Raw genomic sequence first — 19,048 nt, forward strand, 5'->3', positions numbered from 1 at the left:
GCCCTTGCGAAAGTTTTTTTGCGGTCCTCCGACCCGCCAAAAACCGTGTCCGCGGCCGTTTCTCGTGGTTCCGCCGCTGCGTCAAACCAGCCCACCCTCCCCATAAGCCACCGGGCAGCCAACCGAGCAAGGCGACCGCAAAAGCTGCACCTCTAGCATGCAGCCCTGGCGGCGCCGCGCATGCAACCAAGCGCACTCTCTCTTTTTCCTCCCTTCCTACTTTCTCTTTTTTTTTCTCTTCACACTCGCCACCGCGTCAGAAGCTCACACACACACCTTTTCCCTCCGCGAGTCACACAGCTGGAGGAAAGTGCAGCCCGCAGAGCGCGCGCCGCGCCAGAAGCTCGACTCCGCCGGGCCGCCTCGCGCGCTCTAAAAATATTTGCCAGCGTGGGACAGCAGCAGCACCCGGGTCCGGACGCTGATGATGCGCCGCTGCCGCTCCTGCCAGCGGTACAGGAAGACCCGCGCTGTCTCGCCGCCGCCGCCGTGCCAGCCGTTGCCCGACCGTCACTCCTGGGTGTGAGTGCCCGCCGCATCTCTCTGGCTGGAGCCGCCGAGGTCTCGACGAGGACATACTCAGCCTGCATCGGGCATTCCTGGATGGTCGTGAATCTTCCGGAACCGTAGCGAGCTTCCTGGTGCCTTCCTGTGTTCTCCACTGTGCCACTCTGGGTACTTCTGGTGACCTTGAAGGACTGCCGATCCGTCCATGGTGGGACATGGACACTGCCGTCACGAACCTCATCTCTCTGCTAAGGCGATGAACGGGTATTTTCATCTTAGAAAAATGTCGGATACCTCTGAGCATTGGTCAGCGGCTCTGCGCGCCTTGATCTCCCTCTGAATAGTACTGGATGATCGAGGAGACTACGAGACATTGCTGTTCAATTGAAGGCACTGTAAGTTTTCGTTCTGAAAAACTTAGGTATACACGTAGGCGCGGATCTAGAGTTTTCCTGCACCAATGCAAGAGCGGAATGTCCGGTTTTGTATGAACCACCGAATGCAGTTGAGATAAAGACGTCGCCGTAAGGACCCCTGATACGTTCCTGAACAGCAAGATTCAAGATGGTGTTGCGATGCGGTTCTCACTGAAAAAAAAAAATTTAATCTACCCAGTCTTTACTGTACCTGCCAAACAACACAAGAGTATTGTATCAAGCACAACCTAGCGGTCAGTCCGGCTCATCGGCAGAAGAAATCTAACCGAACGCAGAAGACCAATTCCTCGAACGTCCATCGCCCCTCTTGAGACCTGTCCCGTTTCGTGGCCAGAAACGAAGCGCGAGTGCACAGACAATGTCTTCGGAATACGAGTATATTTCGACCCGCCACCAGCAGCCCACGGGATCCAAGTGTGTGATCGCCTCGGTCGTGTTCACGCGGAGAAAAGTGTGCGCCGTCGACGGGCCAATGTGAAGCGGCCTCTCTGGGCCGCCTGGCAGCAGCAGCTGCCTCCGTGGGCTTCTTCGGCGCCTGTGCGCGAAGCGAAGCCGCCATCTCGTTCTCGATCGAGCACACGTGCGTGTCGCGGATCCTCCGGCTCCGAGTGACGTACTTGGCGTTCCATCCGCGCCTTGTGGATACGGACAAGAAAGGATACGCGGCACCATAGACACACGCTGCCTGGAGTAGGAACGGCCGAGCCGCACATCACGCACCATGATTCCCAGAACGGTGAGTTACTGAGAAACTTAACACGCGTGGACGCTCACGATTTGATTATTTTTTTTTCTTGTTGTTAAACTCACAAGGCATCTTGGCGACCTTACATTACTCTGCGCCGCGCGAGGAATCATTGGGCTGTTCTTAAGTCCGCTTGGGTGGACTTGCATACAGCTCAGAAGAATAAAGTGAATAGTCAAATTTGGGTCTCCTTCTACTTGCTAAACCACCAACGAAGGGCATGCTCAGAGTATGTGATCCGGCAATATGGCGGACAGGAGTTGGTGCGGACTTTTAAAGAGGGATCGCGGCTTATTGCGCCACCTTGGCGATCGTATTGTCAGCATGTATTATGACGCATAAAAATAGCGGATGGTTGCGATACCGAAAATACACGTGCTAATGAAGCGATATTGTGGCTGAAACTTAAACAACGACGAAATAAAACGACTTTAAAACGACGAAATAAAACGAAAATGACGGCCGAGAATGCGGGCCGGAATCTTTCAGACGAGTAGAGGTTGACAAGAACCGGGAAAACCCGTTCCTCCGCGTGGCAGCCAGGTTCGTTGCCAACTCCGCCGCGCACGCGGCAATATGAATAATAACCGCAGAGTATGGACATCGAGCTAACTTTCAAGTGCCTTCCCTCAGAGAGGTTCTTTCAGGTATCTTTTTTTTTTCTCATAATTTTGTTTGTACATTTCTCTTCAAATGTTTATTATCGTTGAGGCTTCAATGAGATGTTAAACCGCAGTCACATATACTGCTTATACGTGGTACAAAACAGACACGGTGCTGGCCGCAGACATGATGAAAAACTTACCTGCGAACAGGCCTCAACCTTCTTACAAGCACGTTTGCCTCATACACATGTATGCCTCCAACATCTCTGCAGACCGTGTATTAACACTGTGTCCGCGTCTTTAGGCACCAAGACACCCTGTGTCAAGCGCGCGGTGCCATTGGAAATCATGTATGTCTTAAACTTAGATTAATGAGGGGAAGGAGGAGGCTGACTTAATTGCCTAATTTATATCAAATGCAGCACACATCATGTAAAATCAATTTTAAACTAGTGGTTAATAAGTCCCCCTTTTTTTTCTTCAACATTTCATCGAGCAACAGTGGCGATCGCCGTTTATTGTGGGGATCGCCAATGTTGCTAGGCTATAGGTGGCGCAACGTACCGCCCCGTTATAAAGGGTACAGCCCTTCCATCCGTCTATTCATCTTTGGGCACGAAACCCGTGATTGGATACGAGTCGTCGCCGAACGCTGGAGTATAGCGCTCGTGTCCAACTCGGGAGAGTACGTGCCCAAATAATGGCGGACACGCATAATTGGTGCAGCTACTACCTGATGGCAGCCACGTTATGGAAAGGGCCTTTTCAGAGGTCACACAAAACAAATCTGTCTTCGTCCCAGGGATAGCGTATACCTTACCGCTTAGATTCGTCATCGGGCGGATGCAAGGAGTGTATAGGCTGAAGTACATAGGATTCGCGAACATCTGTCGCCAGTTCTTAAAATAAACTGTTATTTTTGCGCCAACGTCGCACTGAAAAAAAAAAAAAAAAAAGAAACAGCATTGAACGTGTAAAACTATTTTCATGTTCTGAAGTAAAAGAGATCGTGCATAAAAAAAAAAGTGTCCTCATTGTTACCTCTTTATATTTTATATAAAATATTATAGCTGCCACGGTGGAGTCAGTCCCGGCCCGTAATAGTTGTGCAACATAACAATGTTAATGTTTCCTCACAATGGAATAGACTTTTTTAATTAAAAATATCGTGCCTTTAAAACCTCAGTAACATTGCGAACTTATCGTACAAAGGACAGGATGTTTGCTGGAGACACGATGACAGAATCATGTTGTGCGGACACGTCCCAAGCATGATCGGAGCACGTTTACTTCACACATGTGCTTGATTCGAACATGAGAGCACACATCTATCATGTTCCCAATGTAAAAAAGACCGTCATACACGAAAAAAAGAGAAAAAAAAAACATGAATCAAACAGTGTTTCCTAACCGTCTTTTTTTAGGACGAATGAGCAGTGTCACATGGGCTTAAGCACTTCCGTGTATTGCCAACCCTACAAGTTTTTTTCTAAGAAACGTGTCGTCACTTGTTTTTGATGATAGAAAGTTTGCCAGCTGCAATAAACCGATCAAACAGTCTGGAAATACACCCCAGCAAGGAAACGTACCACAACTTATTTTTTCCCCTTCTTTTTCTGTTAGTGCTTATAGTGCAGCTGGGGACGTATCTTCATATTCCTCTCTTCAAGTCACTAGAAATCACAATAAAACTAAAATGCACAGCTGTTACACGACAAATGAGAGACCGCGTTCTTGAGGTGTGGCCTCCTCCACGCCCTGAAGATCGGATACGTCTGCGTGACAGAAAAACAAAATATATATAAAATATAAAGTAATGCCAGAAAAAAACTGATAAAGCGATGGAAGTAGGAGGTAATATAGCCCTTTTACTGGCATCTTGTAATCACAAGAACATACGCAATAAATATGTAGATGCCTTTAGTTATTTTGCTCACGTACATCCATACGTATTTGGGGATCGGTGGCCGAGTGTGTCAGCGCACACTAAAGTCGCTGGGTCCAGTGACTTTAGCGCACACCAGCTCGGAGCACGTGGAGCGAAACCTCGCGCTGCAGAGTCCCGAGATCCTGGTTTCAATCCAGACCCCTTGCCCGTTTCGATCTGGATGAGCATTGCACCAACGTGCAGTCGCGCAACACGTTAAAGACTTCAGGCTAGTGGTAGTACTGCACTGGCTAAATTGCTCATCTATACAGCTGAGAGACAAGTCACCCGTCGACGCTGACTAACGGCTGTATAAACATACAGACAACGTTATATACTAAGAATATCCATACGTATTTGTGCATCCCTAACAGGCACGTAGCCGGGGGGGAGGGGCCCATGGGGCCCTCCCCCCCCCCCCCCCCCGAAATCTTCCATTTTGCTGGAACCTCCTCTCCCCCTCCCCTTCATACAGCATTTTGTCATCGGCCAAATTGTGGACCATCGTCAGAACAGACCTCCATCTATATGCCATAACTGGCAAAGATGGCATTCGTTGCCTCCATGACGGTCTTCGCTATTGTGCCTCTGAGAAGCCCTACCTCTATGAATTAAGACGGAGCGTCGCATGCAAACAAGAATGATATCCCGCCATGCTCGAAAACGTTGATTTCGAGTCGGTACCGCGGCTGGTCTGAGCCAGGGGCACAGCCAGAAAATATTTTCAGAGGATTTTTTTTTCTTTTTTTTTGTTCCTCAGATTCTCTCAGAAAAAGAAGAAAAAGAGCCAAGTGAGAGGAACAGCACAAACACATTTTTAGTTACTATTTTCCTGTTTCATAGAAGACAAGAATTCAACCTTTTTTGCCACGTGGGTCTATATAAAACACACACACGCACGAGAAGAACGAAAACAGGCAATAAAACATTTGGTATGTGCTTTGAAAAAAAAAAAGTCCAAACAGGCTCATAAATTATTTCGGTGCGCACACTTTTCTACGGAACACTCAGGCAGCCAATGATTGAAACCCCCTGAAGGGTACCAGAGAATAACGAAGTTTCGTAAACGATTAAGCATAAAAACTAGAATTCACACTGGGGTAATGATAAAGTAAAGCGTCACATTCTTAGTTCCTGCGCGGATCATGAGGGTTCTTTTTGTTGTTCGTTGTCGTTTTATGGGAAACTGACGGAGAAAAATACCAGATTATATCATTCTGTTGGGTCTAAAGATTTAGTCGAAGCCGCCGTCGGTCGATAGAAAAAAGCGAGAGGACACTTTCGGGGCTGACTTGGACGTTCCGGTGAATGTTCAGAAGCGCTACCCCTAGCAAGCGCTCCTGGGACGTTGAAGCTCTCAGGTATGACTTAAGTCTTCGGAGTGTCGAGAACGAACGTTCCGCTTCAGCGATTCTGACGGGCATGGTGGCCAGGATGTTCAGCGGGCTCTTTACGTTAGGATGCACGGCCTCCAGGCAAAGGCAAGTTGCCAGCGGTGCGGTCACCCCCAGATCTGTGCCCAAACCAGATATTCTCCAGGCAGTTCCTTTAACGAAAACGAATGCTTCCTACAGGCGGGAGATTTGTTTGAGGCTTGCGACGTAGGAACCGATGTTGTTGGTCACCACATGACTCCCGCCTAGGCAGGACGATGCTGCCTGGCATGAAGGTGCCAATTCTGTTGGAGACGTTGATGGCATGCTTGAAGTTGTAGGTCTAGTATCATTCTTTCAAAAATCGGCTCGTTTATACAAGTCATTTTGAGAGTCTATACAATTAAAGAAACTTTCACGACTCACGTGCTACACGCAAGATTATAAACATCACCCACTGCAGCGATTGAAGAAGTCCACTAGGCACGCTTTGAAACCAAGTGACTATGATCATTCCAAAGTCGCTTTTGCGGTGCATATGCTGCCGCTTTTATCTCTCGCTTTATTTTTTTATTTTTTTATTAAGAGGGATGTTTGTTAACGTTTTGGTTGCTGTATTACTGAAACGAAAGGAGTGCAGGCGAGTAAACTTTGGAGAGAAAAGAAGACGAGACGAAAAGAAGGAAAGCGCTAAGCTGTTTGTCCTTTTATCGTCCTGTTTTCTCCTCGTAGGGTTTGTAGAGCTAGATTATTGCTACTTTGGGATTATGTTTCGCTTCCCCGAAATTGTCGTCGAGTCCTTGAGCCTCAGAGGGTAGGGTCAGGTCGCCTGTATTCCCCGAGGGACAGTGAACTATAATATTCTAGATCACTGTAGCCGAGGCGAGGCCAGCGTCTGCCGAGATCAGAATTTCGCGGCTTTTGTGACGTCGGGAGCTGAGCCCCTCGCACCTGCGAGCCTGAGGAAAGGCTTCGTTAGGCCAGAGTTTGGCGAGAGCTCTTCGGAGAGCCGGAGCAGGACTCGTTTTGCTTCGGAATGTTGTCCCGTGGGTTGCAGAACAAAAAGATGAAACCGGGAAGGGGGAAAGAGAAAAAAACATAAAATTTCGGAAAATGTTTTGACCCGTAACTCCCCCCCCCCCCCCCCCCCCTTTCCTCCTCCTGGCTACGCCTCTGGGTCTGGCACAGGGCGGTGGGGTTGGCTGTATGCGTATCTCCTGCGAACAGAACACGTCCGGACGAACGCTTCTACGTCTGAATTTATACCAGGCCAGTAGAAAAGGTGCCTCGCTTTGCACTTGTTCACGCCCATGTGTCCTTGGTGAACCCATTCCACTGTTTCTCGCCTTATACTAGCTGGACTTTGCAGCCTTTCAAGAAGACTCCTTTAACTTGGCTCTCCCTCGAACGATTTCCATTCTCCTTCATTTGGATTTCCAGATTCCACGTCCAGGGAGGCTATGTTTGACAAATGTTTCGTTTCTCCTAAAAAGAAACGGAAGTTACGATACCGCGTCTGATTGGTTAGAGGCTCAAATGACGAAAGTTTCCTCTTTCGTCATTTGAATCTCTAGCCAATCAGACGCGATATCGTCACTTCCGTTTCTTTTTAGGAGAAACGAAACATTTGTCAAACATAGCCCCCCCCCCCCCCCCCCCCCCCCTCCCCCGGTAGCACACACTTTATAGATTCGTCTTGTGACACGTTTCTGTAGCCAGCCGCTTCCGTGTAGCGTCACTGACGAGTGATGAAACAACACTTACGGCGTGCACTTCGACGTCCTCCGTATCACTTTTGATCCTGACCCGTGATAGCATGTCTGCCAGGAAGTGCTGTTTTCCAGGAACAAATTTAATATTAAATCTCATAACGCAGCAGTCGCTACAGAAGAATCAAAATAAAAATATTACAATTTTGGAGGCATGTCGCCAGTCGTTTTCTGTGAGATAGCAATCAAAGGGCGATGGTCTGTGTCGACGGTAATCTTGAGGCCACACACAACGTGGTTGAATCCTTCCCAGTCAAACACGGCGGGCGTCCGATCGCTCATTGAGTGATTCATTTTTACTGGTGTGCGTGTTTAGTGTGAATTGCGGCGCTGCAGATTACAAACATGAACAACCAACTCGCCCAATCATCACCTGTTCTTCGTTTCAGCTTAGTTCAAAAGACGCAGTCGACGCTACGACCTGGCGGGTCGAATGGAAGAGCGTCAAAAGCGTACCATCATGGCGTTGGCCGTATTTCTGTACTGTTTTCTCGTCGCTGAATCAGTCATAAACAAAAAAGGTCCATTCACATAACTACAGCTATCACTGTCACCATCCCTTTTATTTCAAGGAGAGATATTCGTAGCTGAAAGGGACGTGCAGAAATACAATAATCAAAGTTACCGACATCAATAACAAGTTACGAAGCACAATATAGGCGTGGAGGTTAGCCAGCTGCTGGCTTCGAAGAGATTTTGAAAGAGTTATGATATTGAGGCGAACGTATTTCTTTTTTTACTTCTTTTTACACATAGCCGTTGAACTGCGTCTGCGATCGTTTCGCGTAAATCAAAGCAAGGCTGCCGTTTCTCCGAAGATTCCATTTATAGAGAACTAACGTAAAAGCAAAACTTGGCGCAACTGTGCGTCGGGGGAAAAAAAGAAAAAGAAGAGAGCTCATTGATTTGCGTCAGAGCAGCGCAGCAAATCCAGACGCGCGCGCAGCATGAAGTCACGTGTTCAGGTGCGGGAAGATCCAGTTGTCGCAGGCGTCGTTTGAAATTGGAACACAATGCATGGCTCGCTCATGACGTCGTGGCCTCGTGCTGTTGGCCATTCTCGGTCATTCCCACTTGTTCTTGCAGAGAAAAATAAATTCGGTGGTGTGGAATCGGTTTTTATTTATTTATTTATTTATTCATTCCCTCAGAGCCCGAAGGCATCATAGAGGGGAGTGGACACACACACACACATCTAATTGCACACAAAGACAAACAGTAATTAGGCAGGTAAGCATAAAAATCCAAAAACAGAACATTGTTAAAACAAAACACTGTCAACCAAAGTACAAAAAAAAAAAAATTTATTCGCAAAGTGCAGCTTTGAATCCGACACTCTCGGAACGATGCTCGCACTCCACGAGCGCGCGTGCTTGGCAGGTATGTACACTGAAAGCGCGGAGCTCGCTCTTCTAGCCTGTAACGGAGTATAAAAAAACTGTAGTGGGGAAGCGTATTGACGCATGCTCGAAACGCGAGCCAAATGTTCTATTTTGCTCGCCTGGAGCGCTGCTCAAAACTTGAGAGCTACGGGCCTATTCCTTCACCTTAAATTCCCTCGGGACGCTGAGAAGCCTCTATCAGTGGTTCTCAAATGACGATCCGCAGACCTTTGGAGTCCGCGAAGGCACGCTAAGCCCAGCCTCATCAGTCAAGCCAGGCAATAAAAGTTGTCTTCTCTTAGATTGAGAACAAACGTTCCAATTTTCGGGTGAGCTATCTCGTGTGTATGTCAATAAGAGATGTCTACTTCACACTAGCACTTAGTTCTATTCATTTATTAAATCACTATCATAATTAACCTATACTTTCCCTTCCTCTCATTACGAGCGGGGTTCTCCACCATCTCCGCCGATCCACAAGGGGTCCGCGAATCATCAATGGCTGGGAACCACTGCTCTACTATGTAGGTCAGAGGTCCGATATTGGTCACCACGGGAGCGAGAGTGATATCTAATCTGTCTTTCGCGAAGCGAGCGAACATAGCGTTTGTGGACGGTTCGTCTGCTACGGAGCGTCGTTCGCAGTTGGAAATAAAACGAGGAAACACCGTTAGTGGCGTAGGCAGAGGTGGGGTTCGGGGGGTCGAACCCCCCCCCCCCCCCCCCCCCCCCCCCTCTATATACTGACAAAGGCTGGCAGATCGGCACGAGACGCGGCCGCCGAAAATGAAAAGGTAGTGCGACAGACAACGGATGAGAGGAGAGGCATGTAACGGGCGCCCCGCTGCGGCGAGACGCCGAAACACACTTGTTCCGAGTGATGGAATGTCCGCTCGTGTTCCTCGCGTTCCTCGGGCTACCGCTTCTTTTCTCGTCGGGTTTGAAAACCATGTTTCGGATCCTCGCCACCGCAAAGGCTGTGCGCTGACTACAGGCTGCCCGAGAAATGCTGTGCTACCCGATCCTCGCGCTTTAAATCTGCGACCGAGCACTCTATGGCTCCGTCGTCGAACTGCCAGACTTTGTCGGTATGGAGGAGGTTATGGCTGTACGTATAAAAACGATCGATGCTTCTTTTTCTTTGTGGGCCAATGCACTGAAGCTGACATTTATTTTCTTTGTGTTTAAAGGTACCACATGTGAAGTGTGGCATTGAGTGCCGGCAAAGGCACGGGCGCGGGCGGCTGGTTTTCGAAAGCCTTTCTCTGCGCGAGTGCTTGTGCGAGCGAAGGGTTCTTCAGAACTACGCTTTCGCGCCTTGGCCTTTGCGAGCACCAAAACCAACTGGTGAGATGGAGCGTGTTCTTCGGTTCCCCATTATATGGCCCTGTGCATTTCGCATGTGGCGTGTCCAATCTAGACTCTCTTTTCAAAGAGATTGCGCCGTAGAATGCAAAACACAATACAATGCAATGCAATGGTCTATTGACAGAAACGTTGTGTTACGTCGTTTCAGCTTAAAAGCCGACTTACAGAATCCTCTTCTGCCGGGCAGAAAACCGGTTTCCTTCTCTCCATCCTCATCGAATTCTTCCCTCCTCCTCTCCCCACAGTGGGGGGTCTCTGAGCAACACCGCCTATAGTCGGTGACAGGTTAAGAACAAAGTAGAAGCTCCTCCCACCCCTTTCCACTTTAGCAAAGCGAACGCTGCAGAGAAGGACGCCTCCTCTTTAGCGTTCGCTCAGCTAAAGAGGAAAGAGCTGGGAGGAGCTTCCACTTTACTCTTAAAGGGACACTGACAGGGTATGTATGCTCGCCAAGATTTTTATTCGTACATGACATATGAGAGCCCAGCTACTCAGAACACAATTCGAGGCTCGAAATTCGTTTTCTTTCCGCCCGAAAACCGCCGATCGAGAACTTGCCGGTTTGAGCCTCGCTCACTCTTTCCTCTGGAGTCATATGCCATTTCCTATGGTTTTAGACACAACCACCAAAGCTTATCAGAGTTTTGAGTCATCGAAGGCACACACTCAATATAAATGGACAAAAGGTATTGATAACCCATTTTTCGTAGCTTCTAAAAAACTGCTAAAGCGTTGATTGAGAGAAGAAAAAAAGTTGCACAGCCACGTGACTTTTGGCATCTTTCTCCTCCTCTATGTTTCTTCTTCCTTCTCAGTCCAGGTTCGGTTTCGTTTTCGAGCAGTTGCGTTTTTTTACGTTATTTAGTTTAAAAAAATTAAATGGCATGACGTTTCCTGCTTTACACTCTGGTCTATACTGACACCGAATGTGCCGAGAGTCGGCGGGACAAATACATGTTGGCAATTACTTTTATTGGTGTGTGTTTTTTTTTCAAGCAATTACTAAAAGCCATGGTGTAATTTTTTTTTTTTTTTAATTTTTACCATCACTGAAATTGATGACTGAATTTCACGCTGTTGGCCGATAAATGCATTTGAAATTCTAAGCTACGCTAACTACACGCCAAATTTCGCTCACTTGTAAATCTAGCATTCTAAAAAAAAATAGTGTTTGTGTAGCTTCCGAAATTTGTGCCGTTTGAACTTTTTCTTTAAAGAAATCAAGTCCGCCTTTCCTTTGGAAAAACAATTAGAGATATTATTTTTGGCGGGAACATATATCGTGAATAAAGATGAGAGGCGACCTTTACATTCGAAGTTTACATTTTTGGGGGGGATGAGAACATATGTACCCTAAATATAACGGGAAAATTGACATACAACGGTACCACGGGAGAGCAGGAGGACATCGTGAAATCGCGAGACTGTCCATTTTGCCGTGATGCCATGCCGTCATTTCACGTCAGTTTTCCCGCTAAAGTTGCGAGTAAACGCACAGACAGGCAGACGGATGCAAAGATTTCTCAAATTTGGGGGCTATGTAAAGAAAAAGAAAATTTATTTTAGAAAATTAAAAAAAAAGAAGTGCCGTATTTTTTTATAATGTCGCCAAAGCTTTCTGGTTTAAATTTTGGTGACTTCGTCTGGGGGTAATTCTTTTTAGTCAGTAAAAGTAGATTGACACCATACATGCCTCTCGCTTAAGCATATACCACCGAGAGCATCAAGAATTAAAAAAGAAAGTAATTATGAAACAGACAGGTGTTGTCTTCAACCGCGGAAGACCACGAAAAATTAAATGAAACACCTAAACCAGAAACAAATCGAAAAATTAGAAAAAAAATATCTGAAGCAAAGCGCTCGTCAGAATGCGTCAGAAGCCTCGTGACCATTGCATCAACGATGGCTGCGCTCACGGCAGCTCTGGCTTCCACGACGTGCTGGAAAGCACGTCGTGGAAGCCACGATGGCTGCGATCGTTATAAAGTCAGCTCCAACCCTTAAAGTTCTACAACATTTGATGCTAAAATTCTGAGTGGATACCTCCTCTTGCGTTCCGAAACAGTGTGTCGCTAACGCTAGCCGTCGGCGATACACCAAACGCCGCCATCTTGTCATCGCGCACGCGTAGTGCCACTAAATAAGCCACGCTTCAGAGTAACAACTCTTGGCCATATTGTGTCTTAAAATCATGGTTGACAGTTATCTGAAGCATTATCTGAAATCACAGGAAACGCCTTTCTGTCCTCCACAAATGTTTAAACAGTTCGCGACAAAGCAAAGCAATATTAAATGACCTTCCTAACACCGAATCTAATGCTGAGGAAGTCGCACTTTTGAATCGAGACGATCGGCAGTTGCGTCTGCTCTGCATACGAGCCAAAATGGCGGCGCCCACAACAATGTCGGGGAACGGAGTGCCGATACTCTAAGCGCAGCTCATTTAGTGACTCTAGCGCACCCCAGTGACATGCCCCTGGCACTGCCCATCAGCGTGGCGGAAATGTTACGCAGCGCCAGCATCGCTCAAAATGACAGCGCACAGGACCTTTTCTTGCAAACGTGCATAGGTTTCTGGGAAGGAAAAGAAAACACGAAAAGAAATTGTTTTTCTATGTGCTAGAGGAAACGAGAAGCAAACCGTCGGGTTTGCGCCGCTAATCACATATCGTTCCACACACGCTAAACGCTGGGATCTATCGACTAAATCTGCTTTAGAGCGTTAATCTCTAAGAATCCTTCAAGCTTTCAAGCGTCAACCCGACGGTTTGCTTTTGTTTTCCTCCCGAGCATAGAGGGAAAAAAAAAGTTTTTTTTCTTCGCATTTGTTTTCCCTAGAAACCTACACTCACGAACTTTGAGTATACGATCTACGCATTAGCTAAAAACACCTTTATGAGGAGTTCCATGACACTCTTATTAACTGGCTTATGTACACGAATTGTTTACGCCTACATTGCGCTCGAAAATACCCCGTAGAAACATTTTTTCTTTTTTTTTGCCACACTCTTATTGTGTCCTGCTTTCTCTTATTTGAACGGGTCGCAACAAAAATATAAACAATTTAAAGCAATTTTTTTTTCTTCGAGAACACCTGCAATACGAAGCTCTAACACGCTTGCTGCAGATGAAACACGACAAGCGCCATGAATCTCCCCGACCAGTACTCTACTCGACGTCCATCATGCACATTCGTAAACGACTATATTAAAAAAAAAAAAAAAAGAAATAAGAAAAGAAAACCGTACGACGCAGACGGGTTGACTTTTTGAGCAGCTGGAACATAGTACATGTACAAGCGAAGCGCAAGCTCGGCTTTCGCGCTTCATCCTGTATTCGCTCTTTCTCGCGTGAGCTGAAAACTAAACGGCGGGTTTCGCAGATTTGCGTGATTAAATCTGCGGGCGCTATTTTTGGAAAATGATCGCTTTATGCTACTCTTGCACATAATTCACTCTCACGGTGAAAGAATAATCCGTAAAAATTTAGAAAAATATTCCCTGACCGGAAGTATGCCAGGGCTGCCGAACAGAAGGAGCCACTGAGTTTGTCGCCAAATAAAAAAAAAGAAAAAAAAAAAAAAAGAAAAAGGGGGCGAATAGCCTGCAGTCAACGGAACTTGCTAGCGTCTCGCTGCTTCTTTTAGTCTTCTAGCTCGGGAGTAAAACTTCGTGAACACACTGTCGCTGAAAGATGTACTAAACGAGACGGATGAAGTCTATTGGAAGCGTGCAACAAGACAGTGGCGCCACGGCGCGGTTTCTAGCAGAGTCATTTCGCATAGATATCGCGTGTAACGGCCAGCCTCAGTTTCTAATAGGCGTCTTAGCTTACATGAACACAGCGCCATACAAAATGATCGTGGACACGGTCGGTGTTTATATATATATGTATATATATATATATATCGGAGAAATAAAGAACACAGATCCCCTCCATGCAGTGGCGCGCCAACAGCCGCGATAATCTCAATTCCATCGCGTCAAATCGAATCGCCGGCGAGCGAAGAGCACTCTAAGAACGAGAGAAGCGAAAAATAGTTTTCGTGTAGACCTTATCAATTACCAGCACACGTCACTGTCGTTCCGTAGGTATTTTTAGACCAACGAGCACGCACGCGCTACGTAGAAGCATATTCCAGCGCAGAAAATGAGCATCGTACCGGAGTTCGCGGTCGCGTATCACTACTGCGTGATGCTCGTTAAAGACCCCAGGCTAGCGGTTGTACAGCACTGGCTAAATTTCTCATCTACAGCGGGGAGACTCGTCGCCCGTTGAGGCAGACCAAGCTCTAGGCTTTGTAAACATACACAGAACCTAATTAATTTTTTTCCAGTGCAGATAGACGAAATTCACGGAGGTGTTTTACCCGTCGGTGCCGCTTACAAAGCTGCAGGAGTATATACAAGATTGAACTCCAGCTGCGAGCAACTCGTGACGTGAAAAAAACATACAGGGCAACGCCGGACATGGATACGTTTTCAAATGTCGAGGTGCTCAACCTTTAAGCCGGGGTCACACTGCTTATGCATCACTCAAAAAGACAGTCTGCAAACACGAGTCATCGCAATCCGGAGAGCAGGTCGTCTGCTCCTCGCGCAGGAGTTGCTGTGACGTCAGAAGGACGCGGAGCTCTGATTGGCTCTGATCGAACGGATAGTGGGTAGGCCTCAATGCTAGATGCTTTGAAATCTACCCACTTTTTTTTCTCTTTCAATCAGCCAGTAAGAGCTGGGCGTTTTGATATCATCATCGCAACCCCTATGCAAGAAGCAGACGAACTTGCGCTCCGAATGTCCTTGGTTCGAATGTCGCGTTGCAAATTTCTGGTTTAGACTCTTTGAGATCCGGCATGTGGTACGAAGCACGGATCTTGCGGTGAGTCGCGTTCGAATCTGTTTGCATGCGGACTGTCTTTTGTATGATGTATAGGCAGTGTGACCTCGGCTTCGATCCGGAGCGAGGTCGAAACACACGCCCACGGGAAGATGCGGGCGCCAACAACGCTGCCGTTGGTGGCACCGCCAACCAGCGCTGCCAAGGCGGGGCGGCGCGTCCTCTTTAGGTGTCGTACGCTCCCACTTGTATATGCAAAAAATTACTTTGCATCCATAAAAAAAAAAAAAAGAAGCAACGTGTAGTTAGGTTTTTCTTAGACATGGGGCTATAGTGGATGACCATGGCAGTTTCTAGAAGATAGGTGAAATGGGTTAGTTAGTTAGCGAATTAACTTAAAACTCTGCAACTAGCTTTAAAATTTTAAATTTGTTTTGTGTGTGTGTGTGGGGGGGGGGGGAGGGTTAAAAGGGGCAGAGTGTATGTTTGGACAATTTTGCTCACCTCAACGTGGTCTAATTAGGTCTAACCGTGCCATAAAAAATTGATTAAACATTTGGACAAATAGGTAGCTTAGCCCCATGTTGCCGTAAAAAAGAAAAAAACACCCACACTTCGTTCAAGTTTTACAGTAAAAGCACGCTCTTCGTGTAAAGCTTGTCATAATATTAGGCGGTGGAGAAAATCGGCCAGCTGCGTTAAGTTGCTATTGTCTTATTGCGCACCTGATCTCGCCCCTCGCCGCCGTCTTCTTCCGCATGATAAAGTGTCTGCTTTGGCCACTGAATGTGAAAAGACGCACACGCGAAAGGAGCACCTGAAAGTAACCAGAAGGCGGTGCCATTTCTAAAATGCCGTCTGCTAAAGTCAACGCGGTCACTCTAGCGGAAGTAGCCGACGTGCCGGTCGAAGTCGAAAGAGCTTTACCAGCTCTGTTGACTGTAAATGCCACTTGCCGTGAATGTCCGTTTTAGTCTTCGTGGCGTGAGATAAACTCGTATGTTAATTTAAATGTAGTTGGATAATAGCTTTTAGCTGGCCGTGTAACACGAGTGTTAGAGGAAAATGAGAGACCGAAATTCCTCTTTGTTCAGCTGGATAGCGTGCTCTCCACCTGTATATAATCAAAAAGCTCGGTTGAATTTTTTTTTTTTTTGCAACACCGGAATCTTTGGTTGTTGTGGACACGTGGCGACTGCTCCTGTGATCGATAACAGAGAAAGTAGAACAAGCAGCGAAACGTGTACGGGAAACCGGCAACCAAAGATCAAACATGAAAAAAAAAAAAAAAGGCCTTGAAGGTAAGGGTTGGCTAGGATCGAAAGAAGTCCGTGTTACTTTCCCGAGAAAATTTTTTTGTGTGTGGAAGTTTATTTGTTACGTCTTGAAATTACAACATTAATTGTGAATTTAAAACCAGACTGATGTGTAAAAACCTTTACTCTATAACTTAATTGTTTGAGTTGGTAACTCAAAACTCGGAACAACAAGAACGTGTCTGTAAAGAATCTTGGCGAAAAGTGAGAACAATGCAGGCGAGCTCGGGGGTCAGTTAACCACAATGAACCGGAGGATTGGGCAAACCTCACAAGCGAAAGAAACAAGCGACGTGAACGAAATGCATTGTTCTAAGGAAACTCGGTTTGTATGGCTTAAATGTGCTTTTTTTTCTATACTGCACATGGTATGCATGTTGTCATTGTCGATTTTTATGAACTCTCAGGTTAAAACATGTTTGGCGAAAAGTTCGCTTAAACCTCGACACTACAATAAAAAAAAAAAAGAATCAATCCTAAAAACAGAAAAGCCCAGAAGTTGAGGGCCGGTTAGGATCGAAAGAAGCCCACTTACTTTACCGTGACATTTTTTGTTTGTAAAAGTTTATGTATTACATTTAAAATCAATACTCATTTTTTTAGTGCAAAGGCCGGTTCACACATACAGCGGAGCGCTAAGTTAGCGCTACGTGAGCGCTCCAAGGAGCGCTCATGCGGCGCTTCCTAGCGCGTAATGTGGCGCTCTGTTAGCGCTTCAGAAGCGCTTTGTTAGCGCTCTGTTAGCGGTACAGAAGCGCTCTGTTAGCGGTACAGAAGCGCGCTGTTAGCGCCACAGAAGCGCTTTGTTAGCGCCCTCACGCTCCTTGTGCCGTGCTTGCTGCTGCGGAACAGCGCGTGCACGGCGATTCCTTTGTTGTTTTTCTTTTGGCATTGAAAGAAGAGGAAGTAAAACAGCCGCTCTCCAAGCAAAGGGTCGGGCAGGCGATCCAGAGTCATGGACTCTGAGCGACTAATTGTTTAGGTACGACCTCATCGCTTTCTATTCGATATGCGTGACCCTGGTTTCAAAGACACGCATTTAAAAATAATCGCCTTCGAAAGAGCTCTGCGTCTTGGTCCCTCAGTCTGGGAACAAGGTTCGCCGGGTACCCCTCGGTATCTCGATGGCGAAAGGTTTCGCGCATCCAGAAGGCTCTTCTGGGCGTTAAGCCGTCCACACACATATGCACTAATCATGTATCTAAGAGCATTTGTCGCATTTCTATTTCAGCATTCCACATGTCCGCCATGGTGCTGCTGATGCACACCCAACCACAGGAACCGGTACCGCAGTGCACGCGCTAATCCGCAGCACCGCGGTACAAGAAGCGCTACTGAAGCGCTAACAAGGAGCTACTGGAGCGCTAACAAAGCGCTACTGGAGCGCTAACAAAGCGCTACTGGAGCGCTAACAAGGCGCTACAGAAGCGCTAATCGCGCGCTATGTTAGAACTAAGTCACGCGCTAGAAGCGCCACATTAGCGCTCCTTGGAGCGCTCACGTAGCGCTAGCTTAGCGCTCCGCTGTATGTGTGAACAGGCCTTAAAGGCCAGTTCACACATGCAGCAGAGCGCTACAAGCGTAGCGCTCACCTCGTGCTACGCGCGTGCTGACGGGAGCGTTCACCAGCTTTGTTTTGCACTGTTAAAACTGTTGCTCATGGCAGACGATAAGTAACTGACGACATGTGAACAGCGCTATATCAGCGCTTCGCTGCATGTGAGAACCGGCCTTAAGGCCTGTTCACACATGCAGCGGAGCGCTACAAGCATAGCGCTAACCTCGCGCTAAGCGCGTGCTGAAGGCATCGTTCACCAGCTTTGTATCGCACCGTCAAAACTGTTGCTCATGGCAGACAATAAGTAGCTGACGACACGTGAGGAGCGCTACATCAGCGCTTCGCTGCATGTGAGAACCGGCCTTTAAAAGTCAGACTGTCGTTTAAAAACTTCATCCAATAACTTAATTCTTTGAGTCAGTAACTCAAGACTCGTAACAAAGCGAAAGCGCATGCGAAGATTCTTAGCGAAAAATGAGACCAATGCAGGCGAGTTTGGTCACTGTTTTTTTTTTTTTTTTTTTAACTCTTGGGTTAATAGATGCTTGGCGAAAAGTTTACTTGAACCTTGACAGTACAGGTGGTCTCTCGCATTTGCACATGAAATGAGCTCAAGTAAATTTGAATGTGCTGATTACTGCAAACAAGTTAATTATAAATCATAATTAGAGGTCAAAGAGGGACGGCAACTATAGAGATTCAACTCGTTTTACCTCTCTTCATGGCAGTTATGACTGCGATGTGTTAACCGGGGGTATGGGAAGGCGTTGCTGTGCTAAGCAACCGCTTGTGTATACGGGAGAATAAAAAATAAAACAACGTATTTTAGTGTCACATTGCTAAGACACACTACACCACAAGGTTCTGTGCTCACGCGGGGGCCGTAACCTTTGTCAAGATATTGAGCATAAAAAAAAGTATCCAGGACTGCATTTTTTTTTTCCATTTAGAGGTTACGGGTGAAGGATATACTTGGGACATTGGCCAACAGCCTTACGATGTGTCATGACTGCCGATATGGTTGCTATGGTAACCGAGGTCCGCGCAACGCGTCATAGTGGAACGCAGAGTCGTAGTAACGCATAGTTGGTCGCAGCCAAGCAAAATGTTTGATCCAGCTTTTAGTAGTATTGCTCGACGGTGCTAAAAATTGGAACAGAAATACTTCACCCTACATTGTTTTAAGTTGCTGAATACATTACACTACATTACACAGCAAAGAAAA

At 46.8% G+C, this 19,048-nt stretch overlaps 1 protein-coding gene across 1 annotated transcript in view; it reads left to right on the forward strand.

Annotated features, from left to right (window-relative positions):
- Window positions 1-270: 270 nt before the first annotated feature.
- Window positions 271-19,048, forward strand: part of LOC120838237 (potassium channel subfamily K member 4) — a 143,857-nt gene continuing 125,079 nt past the window's right edge. Inside the window, exon 1 of the mRNA XM_042287677.1 lies at window positions 271-1,680. Within this exon, the coding sequence (XP_042143611.1) occupies window positions 1,666-1,680 (15 nt within the window). The 5' untranslated portion in view covers window positions 271-1,665. The remainder of the gene's footprint in view (window positions 1,681-19,048) is intronic.

Source organism: Ixodes scapularis, unplaced genomic scaffold (assembly GCF_016920785.2).
Source record: "Ixodes scapularis isolate PalLabHiFi unplaced genomic scaffold, ASM1692078v2 PGA_scaffold10__122_contigs__length_95168666, whole genome shotgun sequence".
Taxonomy (NCBI): domain Eukaryota; kingdom Metazoa; phylum Arthropoda; class Arachnida; order Ixodida; family Ixodidae; genus Ixodes; species Ixodes scapularis.